The 13,282-nt window shown below is 36.1% G+C and overlaps 1 protein-coding gene across 1 annotated transcript in view; it reads left to right on the top strand.

Moving 5' to 3' along the window:
* The window catches only part of LOC150100757 (rho GTPase-activating protein 100F-like), a 136,205-nt gene extending 127,070 nt beyond the window's left edge, over nucleotides 1-9,135 (top strand). Inside the window, exons 9-10 of the mRNA XM_090401884.1 lie at nucleotides 7,126-7,324; nucleotides 9,002-9,135. Coding sequence (XP_090258010.1) covers nucleotides 7,126-7,324; nucleotides 9,002-9,135 — 333 coding nt within the window. The remainder of the gene's footprint in view (nucleotides 1-7,125; nucleotides 7,325-9,001) is intronic.
* The last annotated feature ends 4,147 nt before the right edge of the window (nucleotides 9,136-13,282 follow it).

Consider the following 13,282-nt stretch of genomic DNA (forward strand, 5'->3'; position numbering starts at 1 on the left):
AAAAACAAGAAAAAAGATTTAATCGATATTGAAAATAGTGTAATGCATACTAATTACATTATTATTAAATATCTATGGAAATATTTGTGTGTGTGTGTGTGTGTGTGTTTGTGTTTGTGTGTGTGTGTGTGTGCGTGTGCGTGTGCGTCTTAATGGTAATGGGGAATTAGTCTTATTTAAGTAATCAGTATGCCCAGGGGTCGACAAATTACGTAAAATTCCACCCTCTACACAAAACATGTACTCGCCCAAGAACACCTTTTATTTATTGATATGTTCTTCTGACTTCAGTAAGTCAATAGTAGTTCCATAAACTGATCGGTGGTGCTACATCTGTGGTTTTAAAGTTAAAAAAAATTATAAAAAAGTATTTTAAATAAAAACAATATTGTATTTTGTCCGGTATACAGCTACTCGCCACGGGTAGTAGCTGTATACAGTGGCGAGTGGGCCGTATTTGGCGAATCCTGAATATGTCTGTTACTGCTGGTATTCTTCAGCTTTGTCTGTATCGCAAAAATAAAATCCAAACTTTCTGGGAGAAGATTTTAACGCATTTTTCCAATCAAATGGCGGTCGCTACGGTCTGTGCTATTATAGATGGGTGAATGTAAATTTATATATATATATAAAGACAGATTCGGATTCAACACTGTTTCTTGTTGTTTGTAATCACGACATTAAATATGTTTTGGATAAAAATGTGTTTGTACAGTCTGCATTATGATACACCATTATAATCCCGAGTCTATCTAATGACCGAACCAAGTCTGAGTTCATTGGCTAAACGGTTATTAAAATTCACGAAAATTGCGAAAGAAGCCATTTTCCCTAACCACCGAAGTATGAATATTACTTTAGAGTTTGTCTGGAAAACATTGAACATTTTGTTTCCATTATTACCTTAATCTTGAAAAGGGAAGCGATATTAATTAAAGTGATATCAATTTCTAGTTCAGCAGGTGACAGTGTAGCAGCTAGCGTTAATATTCTTGGCACGTCAAGCGTACAGGATACGTTCATTTCTTCCTCTAATGCCACCCACCCACCAACTTCATTGGCCACCACATCCCCTATACTTATGTGTTTAACAGATGCAATTTTTAAAGTGGTACCGAGTCGATAAATACGGTTAGCAATTAAGGCAAATGGTTGGTTCTTTTCGCGTTGTGCACAGACGCTATGGAAAGTAGTCATTATTTCCTGGAGCTATAATAGCAGGTCTTTGCATACCTTGCGATCAATGATCTCACTAACAATTACTTCCCGTGCCCATTTTTATTTCATCTCAGCACAGACTAGCACTTACTACAGTCTCGTGCACCGTAAAACTCCTCATTAATGAGTCCTGACGTATGCCTCGTAAAGTTTTAGAAGCAACATGAAATACGACCGTTTGTTTCCATCTCTTCCTGCAGTTATTGGTACAACTTCCTTAGGATGTCTGTTCCATCCTAATCAGGGATTGCAAATGAGGACTCTGCTTTCCCATTATTTGAATCTGTACCGCATAAAAGCGATTTAATTTAAGAAGTCATCATATGTATCCGGTTAACGCCCGTTTCCCGTTATTTTAACCATTTTTAACATCGAAGCATGCATTGAGGGCAGCATTTAATTGACTATATTACGTAGCAAAATGAAACTAGCACTCGCTTCTAAATAAATAGATTTTCGTATAAATGAAACTGGATTTCAGTTTACGTGAAATACAATGAACTACATTTCAGAGAGATTACTTTGTGCTTAAGACAAAATCACAATTCACAAAACTCAACAAGTAACTACGCTTTTTGGTTCTTTTTAGACAAAGGTTTGTTTATTACTTTTAAATCAACAGCTCCTTTGAATGTACTTAGAGAAACTAACCTTTGAAAGATGTGGTATTATTACTAGATTTGGATTAGGCAGTACTAAATGAGAATCAGAATCTAACAACGAAACACCAAAAAAAACATTTGTACTACTAATGTAATTACAAATGTTGTACATTTGTACAACATTCGTAATTATCCTTTTAAAAATGAGAAATTTTATTTTATAGTTAGTAATTTAATTCTAAATTTAAAGCCTCAAATACCAAACAACATGAAATTTACATCCACATTTTTACTGTAATAAAATCACTTTTTTTTGTATGAAAAGCGATAACTGTGTTAGATATTCTAATTCTTCGTTTCTCTGTTTTTCTGTGCTGGAAATGTTATACGCTCTGTCCCTTAGGGTTTTTATTATACCTATTTTTTGTGAAGGGTGGTGGTGTGAGGCCGCATTAAGAAATCTTCCTGTGTTGGTGGGGTTTCTATATATTGAGAAAGAAAGTTTATTATCCTTTTCATTGACTTCTAATAGAATGTCTAGAAAAGGCAGTTTTCTAAGTTCTTCTTGTTCTAAAGTAAATTTTATATTATTATGCAAATTATTTAGGTAATCTTTTAAAGCTATGAGTTCATCTGTTGTTCCTGGACATATGATGAATAGATCATCGACATAGCTTAGCCATATTTTTGGTTTTTGATGATAATTGTTTAAAGCATTATTTTCAAAGTTTTCCATAAATAGGTTAGCTAAAGCCGGAGAGAGGGAAGAGCCCATAGCCAGTCCTTCTTTTTGTTCCCAAAATTTGTCTTGAAACACGAAAAAAGTATTATTTATACAATGTTTATAAAGATCTACGATGTCCGGAGGAAAAAGGTCTTCTAGGAGATTCACAGTTTCGTTTCTTGGAACATTTGTAAATAGGCTGATAACATCCAAACTTGCTAATATGTCTGAAGGTCCAATATAAATATCTTTTACTTTTTCAATAAAATGTGTACTGTTCTTGATGAAAGAAGATGTTTTTCCTATATGAGGTAAAATCATTTTGGTGAGATGTTTTGCTAAATTAGAGGTCAGAGAGTCTCTACCATCTACTATTGGTCTTAAGGGAATACCTATCTTATGAATTTTTGGTACACCATAAATTCTTGGAACTAATGGGTGTTTTGAATGTAGAGTTCTTTTGAGTTCTTCAGTCCAATTAGGTATCTTTTTGATTATATCATTGGTTTTATTGTGAGCGCACCAAGTGGGATCTCTGTCTAAAGGTTTATAGGTATTAGAATCTTCAAGAAGAGTTTTTGTTTTATTATTATAATCTTCAGAATTCAAAACTACTGTTGCATTTCCTTTATCTGCTTTAATTATAACGATATTTTTGTCTGATTTTAATTCTTTGAGGGAAGTGTATTCCGTGTACGGAAGATTCCTTTGAGGTAATTTACTTTGCAATAGTAATGCTGTGGTTTGTATGCGGATGAGATCTGATGTATTACCCGGTAAATTTCTTATTCCTTTTTCTGTTTGAGCCATTGTCAATTTTTGGGATGAAACGTGGCGTTAAGGCAAAGTTAAACCATTTTTAACTTTGCCTTAATGCTTTAAAGGTTTAAAAAATTAGAAAGAAATCCAAGACCCTTAATCGAGGATTAAGGGTCTTGGATTTGGTCATCTCATCAGAGGATGTAATTATAAATGAGGTGTCAAATCATCCACCAATTGGTGAGAGTGACCATGAGGTGATTACCCGGGTGGTTGCCAGCAGTGCAAGGACCCCTGTGAAAAAAGGGTATATGTGGAACTACAAGGGGGGTGATTATGAAGAGCTCAGGAGACAGCTTGCAGGTGTAGCATGGAATGAGGAGTTAGCTGGAAAAGAGATCAATGCAGCTTGGGGGATTTTCAAAAACTATTTAGTAGATGCAATGTCTAAATGTATTCCGTGGGTGAGAAGGTTAAATAAGGTAGGTGTGAGATGAATGAATAAAGAGATTAAGTATGCGATACAGAGAAAAAGGGCATTGTGAAGGCAGCATAAGAGAAGTGGAAGTAACCAATTTCATGAGGTCTACAAAGACCAGGCAAGGAGGGTGACTTGGTTGGTGAGAGTAGCTAAAGAGAGGTATGAACAGCAGTTAGCTAATGAAGCCAAAAAGAATCCTAGGGAGTTCTTTCGTTATGTAGCCAGCAAAAGAAAGAATGATTATGGAAGGATGACATTGATTGGAGGAAATGGTATAAAGACAGCTGTTGCAGAATGTGTGGTGGAGATACTTAATGAGCAGTTCATAAAGATCTTTCAATCTTGTGAATGTGACTTCATGGAGAGATTGAGAGCAGTTGATGATGGGGAGGAGAGACTGACTGTAAGTAAGCAAGAGGTGTTTGGGGAGTTGAGTAAACTAGATATAAATAAGGCTGCGGGACTTGATAATATATCACCACGTATTCTGAAGGAGTGTGCTAGAGAGTTGACACCTGCCTTGACATATTTTTTTAATACGAGTCTTGCACTTGGTCAAGTTCCTAAAGAGTGGAAGGAGGGCAAGATTGTGCCACTTCATAAAGGAGGTGATCGAACTCAAGCATCAAACTATAGGCCTATCTCTGTGTCAGGAGTTGTGGTTAAGTTGTTGGAGAAGCTTGTGAGAACTAGGATCCAGAGTTGGGTTGACAACAGTGGTATAATCTTTGATGGACAGCATGGATTTGCTAAAGGGAGGGGGTCATGTTTTAGTAATCTACTTACTTATTACAATAAAGTGACTGCTTCCTTGGACAGAGGAGAAGGATACACAGTAATATACTTGGATTTCGCAAAAGCTTTTGATAGAGTACCTCATGATAAGTTGACGGTCAAACTAGAGCAGATGGGGTTGGATATTAGATTAGTGCATTGAATTGGAGACTGGCTATCTGATAGGTATCAACAAGTTGTGTATGGGGGTGCGATATCCAGGAAAAGGAAAGTCACTAGTGGAGTGCCTCAGGGGTCTGTTTTAGGGCCATTACTATTTAACTTGTATATTAATGACATTGGTGAAGATTTGGATGGAGATATTCACTTGTTTGCAGATGATGCAAAGTTGGGACGAACCATAAATAGTAGTGAAGATGTTGTGGCCTTGCAAGAAGACTTGAATAAATTGAGTGATTGGGCAAGCAAATGGGGATGTGAGTTCAATGTTGCAAAATGTAAGGTTTTAAAATTTGGAAAACAAAGATGGGATGCAGAATTTATGCTTGGTGAGAATATATTGTTGGAGGTAGAGGAAATAAGAGATCTGGGGGTGATAGTGGATAAGGATCTAAAATTTAGGGGACACATCACCAAAATTGTGAAGACAACACAAAGACTTCTGGGAATGATGCGGAGGACACTGACGTGTAGAAGTAGGGAGATTCTTGTTCCATTGTATAAGGCTTTGATTAGGCCACACATGGACTATTGTGCCCAGATTTGGTCACCTGGTTTTCAGAAGAATGAAGCGATGTTGGAATGGGTCCAAAGGCGACTTAATAAGGTAGTTTCTGACCTCTGGAATGTTGAGTATGAGGAAAGATTGAGAAGATGTAATTTGCAGAGTCTGGTGGAGAGAAGGAAGAGGGGAGATATGATAGAGACCTACAAGTTGGTAAGGGGTTGCTATAAGATCAATGGTGGAGAAGTTCTACAGAGAATAGTGGGAGATCAGGGGAGAGCCAGAGGTCATCCCTGGAAACTGTATAAAGAGAGTGTGAGTAGGGGAGTGAGAGGCAGGTTTTTTTCGTGCAGAGTTGTGAATGATTGGAATGCCTTGCCTGAGAGTGTGGTGTCTGCAAGGAGTTTGAGTGTGTTTAAGACACGTATGATGAGATGTGTGTGTGTGATAAAAGGACCTCCCAGATGAGTCTTTGACTCCATGAGGTCTTGTTTAATAATAATAATAATAATAATAATAATTTTTTTTAAACATTTTATTGTCTCAGATAAATTACATACATAGATACAACAATAGTTTTATTTACACGTATATATATATATACTGTATATACATAATATTTATAGTACATTACAATTGTGAATAACAAATACTGGCGAGTTATTAATATTTTTAAATTATAATAATTTTTTTTAAATAAATAATATTTTTGTTCACTGCTAAAATATTTACACATACATATATACAATAGTTATCTTGAGTGTAATAGTAATAATTTTTTTTTTTTTTTTTAATGTCTCAGATGAATTGCATACATAGTTGCTGTAGTAATTATATATATATAATATTTATAACGCATTACAAGTGTGTATAACAGATTCTTGCAAGTTAGTAATTTTCTTCCTCTTAGCAGAGCTTATCTGAGGAAGATAATAGATGACAGAGGGTGGTGGTTTCATGGTTGTGTTCCTATACTAGTCACAAGCCAGGTGTTGATTTTACTGTTTGTTGGTACATGCTTGAAAGACTTCGACTGCTATTACAGTTTAACTTTTATTTATTTATTTATTTTTTTTATTTTTTGTGCAAATAGGGTTGGATTTAGACGTGGTGTGTTTGTTTCTTTGTGTTCTTGTAGTGATAGTTTTTGAGAGGGGGGATTGTCATAGGTTTGTGTGTGTGTGTGTGTGTGTGTGTGTGTGTGTGTGTGTGTGTGTGTGTGTGTGTGTGTGTGTGTGTGTGTGTGTGTGTGTGTGTGTGTGTGGTGGGGGAGAGAGAGACAGGAATTGCTCTAATTTTCATTCTCGCTATAATATTTATGTAGTGCCTGTTTCAGCTCTCTGTATGTTCCTAGGTTTCTGTTGTCGAACGGCAGTTTGTTTATCATGTCAGGTACGTAGAAGTTTCGGGTGACTTTGCCGTAGTGATTGTTGTACTTATATAATAATAATAATAATAATAATAATAATAATAACACTTAATGAGCGTATTTTTATTTGTTAACTGCTATTAGAATTTACCAATGTTAAAAATAAAGAAAACAAGTGGCGTCACCTATCTGTGTTTCAGAATCAAAATCGCTTGCGTAACATTTATAGAAAATATATAAGTACAGTACTATTATGTAAGTTGTTACTGATTTGGCGATACGCTGTAATCCTTTATTCAATAGATGATGATTTTTATTCTCGTTACGTCTAATTCGGTATCCCAAATAAATATAATGAGTTTTCATTCAATTAATATGAAATTTATAAGTATAATGCGATTAAGTAGTATGGTAAGTAGGCTTAATAAATATCCAATAATTGCCAATGATCAAATATTTGCCTAACAACTTAAAAGCAAATATCGAGACTAATGCTAAGTTTACCCCTTCTAGTTTACAGTTTTGTTTCTGATGGAACATCTGAAGCTGATAACTAGTCACAGCGACCGGAACAAAATGACCTTCCACAGCCTCGCTGTCTGCTTTGGACCAGTTGTTATGTGCCATACAGAAACTGGAGCTCCTGTTGCCGAATTACGGAAACCGATTGAAGTGTTCAAGTATCTACTAGAAATATGGCCAACCAAAAGAGGTAAGATAGGTCATATTTATTTTAAATATGACCTATATTTCATATTTTAAAATGTGAATACACAATTGTATTTATAAAACTATCATTCTCGGAATTATAACTTTTTTGATTAGGCCAAAAGGTACACGTTGATTTTACAGCATGGTTAGCGCTATATAATTTAAAGAAAAGTTAGTCATATCAGATTGAAGAAATCCGGGACTTACGTTTTTAACGTTATTAACAACACCAAACAATTTAATCAAAAGATGTTTAATTAACTGCTTATATTTCGCTGAATTTCAAATCAGCACCATCAGAGCACAACACTTGCACACGCGACAATTCTATCGCAAGTAAACAAAAAGAATAAGAAAGAAAGCAACTGTTCTATTGTTCGTTTTATTTTTTTTTAAATGTGTAAATTTGTAAAGAATTTATTATTTTAATGTGTCTATTGTGAGTCGTATTATTTAATGAAAGGGAAAGCAGATTTAAATAAAAGATTTTTTTTTAAAAATTCTTTCGTATTAAAATCTATTGAATCTACCAGATCTATCGAAAACTGACTACTAGATAGCTACTGGTTTTACATTTAGTTTAACTCTAGCTGTGAGTGCTGGTGGAGAAGGCTCATTAATAGTCAAATGCGATATCTTTGACCAATGTCTTTTTTAAAGGTTGTTCTCACGTGCATTCGCGATTTCTTATCAAGATAGTTTATATAAAATCAGATAAAAACTCTTTTGAACCTTGTGAAATGTCAAGACGTATGGCGAAGAACCATGAAAAAAAAAAAAAAAAAAAAAAAAAAAAATGGACGAGTGACACACGCGCGCTCGCACGCGAAAGAGAGGAATCGTTTCAGATAGAATGCAACAAATTGAGTGCAACTCTAGATCTTATGTTCCAGTTATCTTAAACTAGCTGGCATTCATAAAGATTGCCGGCAAAGGTTGGTCGATTGGTAGAGCCTCTGCTAATAATGGCTCAGTTAAGTAAGTTTGAGCGCGGTTAGTAGTTGGAAGGGGACCAATCGTTCGATGCTGTTGGTACACTCTCCCTCGATGAGACTTTGGACTCCCTGGAGGTGTCAAATAATAATAATAATATTTAATACAGTGGTTTTTTAAACCTTAAACCATCCACAGTTGTATGTATAGTGATGTGTACCAAGGTGTTCATTTGGGCCTCAAACATACGATGTTTGCTCATTTCCCTAGGCACTTCTGCTCTCAAATTCATGTCATAAAGTGTGGAAAAGTAAAGATAAAAATGCCTGAAATTTCAGTAGTTTACTTCTCTCCTAGCAAAGATCTCTTCCTTTGTTTGCAGCAATCTAGGCTTGAGAAAACCGATCTCCTCTTTATATTGTTGTGACTTGTTAGAAATGCCTGACTAGCTATATTATTATTACTATTTATTATCTCTTAATGTGTAAACTAGGAACAATTTACATTCACAGGCCTACATTCGGTCATGTGAACGTGGCTAACAGAAGCTACAAAATCACTGCATCAACGAATTATTATTATGGACAAATTTAATTTTTAGTGACATAAACGTATTGCAAGTAATACATAACGTAATTGAAGTTCTAACGAATGCTATTTGCGTGTTAGCTGTAGGGAGAATGCGAGCAATCACGTTGCAAAGGAAAAAAAATGAATATACCATTTATTTTTGTTTACTTTGCAGTTGTTCGTGTGGTCAGCAACAGTGGATCAAGCAGTAATGATAATCCTGAAGAAAGAATTCCAGTAAGAGGGACTCCCCTAAAGAAATCACTAACGTGGATGGGACAGCGTCCCCTTCCGGAATCATCTTGTTGACTTGGTGCCATATTAATTACAAAAGTAACTTTTTTGTTCAGTTGCAGAGAGTCGATGACCCCCTTCGTTAGAACAGCACCAGCCCATGGTACTTCACTGTCTGCTTCCGCGTTAGCTACTGCTCAGGTCAGGTATTTTCCCTTACTTCAGCTAGGTCAGGATCTAGCTTGTGTAGAGGCAATGTACGATTTGACGTGTGCCATTTTCTGTTACTTAATAAAGTATCCACACCAGTGTTATGGTGCTACACTACACGTCTCTGCTGTCTGTTCCAACACAAATAATACGGATTACTGTCGTTTCTTCTTCAGCGTCTTCCTCAGCTTATCGAATTAGCCAATCAACTGGGGGTCATATATTAACGAATTTATGTAAACACATGAGAAAGCCAAACAAAAGCAAATTCGTACACAAATATTGACGTTAATATTATTAGCGTGACAAGCGTAACCTTTTTGAACTATGCTATTTTTTCTTTGCAGAATTGCAGAAAACGTATATATACTCCAAGATTTGTCTCTCGTGAATGGAGTAGTTTGAGTCATCGAAGCAGATGATTGAATTTTTGCTGTTGTCCAAACCGTGTTAGAAAAATAGCGTTCTTAACTGCGCGTCAGCATTTTTAAGAGAATCTTATACGCCATATTTTTCGAAAGGTTTCTCATCTTATATCAAAATAGTATCGTAGATTTGGGAAATTATGAAAACTGCTTGCATTATTTTCCGTTAATTGAGTATCTCTTGGTCGATGTTGTAGGAAAGATATATGAAAAAAAGTTTCCCAAAAGAACCTGGGAAGGAAAAACATTAGGCGCAGAGAATTTATTTAAGCCAATTCCGATGAAGAATGGTATTTAGATATCAGTAGGAAACGTGTAAGTAAAAAGTGAACCTCTGAGTGATAATATAAAGAATAGAGTAGAGTAGATAACACAGGAATCATTAATTTAACCAACATAATTTCAGTTACTATATTTTGCTCAAAGTCAGTTATTTTTAAGAAACCCTTGGGGTGTATGTCCGCGGATCATTCCAAAAGTTCTACAGATTGTCTTCAATATAATCTCGCTTTATTAATACTACTGAACTTTTGAGTAAATCATGTATTTTTCACAACAAAGCTTATTCGCGTCAAAGAAAGTTTCTTCAGGAGTCTCTTCAGCCAAAATATTGTCAGTGGTAGTAAAACGAGCGCTTCCAATGGAGTGGCTCTTTCAACTTAGAGAACGGATCTGAAATATGAAAAAATGTTAAAATAACGTTTGATTTTCTTGACCAAAAAGCGCTGGAATGACTTTTAATGGATTATATTGATCAAGTGCATATAATAAACAACTATGTTATACCAACTAGTTTCACTAACTAAGGCTGTTGGCATCTTCAGGGTACATAACTGATGTAAGGCACTAAAAAGTAAAACACTGTTACAAACTATAATCAACCGATTCCAATTATATTAAACAAAGAACAGAGCGCGTACAATACATGCATAGAGCGTGCATGATCTCACTTGTTATTTAGGAACGTGCTATAGTTGGCATCATGAAAAAATGTCGTTTATTATCGATAAAAGAATAGTTTGGTATAATTCAAAATTACTTAAAAATAAAATCCATTCCTTTAATTGTAATTAAAGGAATGGATTTACAATTTTTCGAGATTACAATTAAATCCTTTAATTGTAATCTCCAAATATTTAAAGAGACGGAGTAAACGCGATAAGCACTACGAACACTCTACTACTGGCGCAAACTTCATATAAACAACAGTGGAACTGCGCAACGGACAGTGCCGCATTACCCAAATATCTCGCTCTCACTATGACGTGCGTATGCTTGCGAGCGTAGCAATATGACACTGTGGTAAACACAGTGGTGCTAGCGTCTTTCGCCCTCCTACAAGATGGATTTTTATTATTTTTGATACAAAATAAGAGAATTGTATAGGATTGTTGATAAAATTAATTACAAGCAAATATAAATAAATTAATAAATCTATTTTTGTATCGAGACAAATTGGGGATGCTGCAGTTCCGCAGTGCCTATGAACGAGCCGCCCCTGGGGGTGGGGGGGTGAGAGGAGGCATTTGCCAAAATGAAGCGCTATCTGACTTGAATCAAATTCTTCCTCCATTTTCAAATCGTATTTCTCAAACCACGAACACCAAAAACAAAAACGTACAGAAGACGTTATACTCAGAGTCTGATTTACGAGTTCATGAAGGTAGACATTATTACATAATCCCATTGGTCACGCATGTGCGACATGTGCAACTTTTGATGTGATTCTCGTAGATGTGAAAAGCGCCATTAAGGAATCTAAGAAAGAAGTTATTAAAATCATCTTATTACTATAATTTCGTCATTATCCCATCCCATACCATTTGGTATTTCTATAATGCCAAACATGAAATGAAGATTTTATTCTGGCGCGTACTCAGGAGAAAACACCAAGTTGCGATCCAAAGTGCTTAAAACACAACTAACATTCATAATTAGATTGCTGAAGATGATTGAAACTTTTGTAGAATTATTGTCTTCTAGTAGTTAGATAAACATTTGAGCAAGTTGATCATCGAGAGAAAATTCCATTGTATTTTTACCTCTGAAAACAAAAGTTGCAGTTATGAGCCATAAAATTGTCGAAAACGGTAGGCATGTTTAAGAAAGTTATATTAAAAACAGATTATTATCTAAAGAAATAGTCAAAATGATTAAAAGATACATTCACTTTTAACGATACATAGATATCAAATGACTAGGCTTCTTTCGATTTATGACCGAGACAGCTAAAGCTATGAAGCCAGTGTAGTGTGATTGTTAATTGCGCATGTTCTTAGATCTGGTTTTCCTGTTTTGTGGAATGAAAACCGTAAGATTCTGGGAGAAGTCCGCCTCGGTATGAGATCGGAAAATTCACCTTCACGTGAAATGCCTTTAATAAAGGTTTTTCGAGGAATTCGAACCAAACATCTTACCAACAAAAGGATATCGTAGATATTGAATGAGTCAAGCCTGAACAACAAATGAATATGGCCGACTGTAGCAAAGTAATTTTGAATTAGTTTTAAAAAAGAGATTGTATGTTAGACATTCACTGTCATGGGATATCAGAGAGAAAGTATGAGCAAATTATTACGAAAATTGGGATTAGTGATGGCTCAAAAAACCGCTGACTGAGTTTCGATCGAACAAAGTGGATTAGGAGACTAAAATGACCATTAATGAGATTCCCAAATATACCGCTTGGAAAGAAGTCGCCGAACACCATTGTGTGAGGAACAAACAGCCATGGCGTTCACCTTAACAAGATGTAGGACCTCCTTTCGCCGAGATGACTGCAGCAATCCTACGGGGCATATATTTTCCATAGCAAAAGATAGCGATCAATGGGAATCTTCTGGGCCATTCTCCCTGTTGGCATGTAATGAGGTCCTGGAGTGTTGAAAGGCAGACGTCTCTTGACTTCAACCGCAATTCATCCCATTAGATGTTCAATCGGGTTGAGACCAGGGCTTTGTGGAGGCCAATCAAGTGTGACGATGTTCATATCCACAAACCACGCAGTTACAGCGGTAGCCTTATGACACGGTGCATTGTTTTTCTGAAAGAGACAAAGGTTAATTCTGTAAAATGCCACAAATTAAGAAGCATTTCATTATCCGGAATGCTTAGATACCTCTCGAAGTTTAATTTTTGCCACCACAAACAGAGATCCGTGGCCAAAGAAGGAAAAACAAACCATACTATCACAGAGCACCTCCGAATTTCATAGTTGGGATTACGCACTCTGGTAAGAGATGATCACCAGCATTCCCCACACAGACACCATCTATCTGCCTGGCAGAGAGTTTAGCTTGATTCGTCACTCCGCAACATAGCTTTCCAAGATACCACGTCTCACTGTACACGCTCTTTGCACCATTGAAGGCGACGCTCATTGGTTTGTTGGTTCGTGTATTGTGGGGCTTGCATATTGCGGTGCTACCATGGAAACCATGTTGTGAGTCTCGGTTCTGAATATTCGTGTTCCAATTCATGCACGGAACTCCGCAGTTCAATGTATTGCCCACGAATGGCAGAACGATTCAACGATGACTTCTAAGGCCGGAACAGGCCATGCTAGGCCTAAATCTTTAACACGCATG

This window comes from Typopeltis vanoorti, chromosome 12 (assembly GCF_054136105.1).
Source record: "Typopeltis vanoorti isolate ZY-2024b chromosome 12, IOZ_Tvanoo_1.0, whole genome shotgun sequence".
NCBI lineage: Eukaryota > Metazoa > Arthropoda > Arachnida > Uropygi > Thelyphonidae > Typopeltis > Typopeltis vanoorti.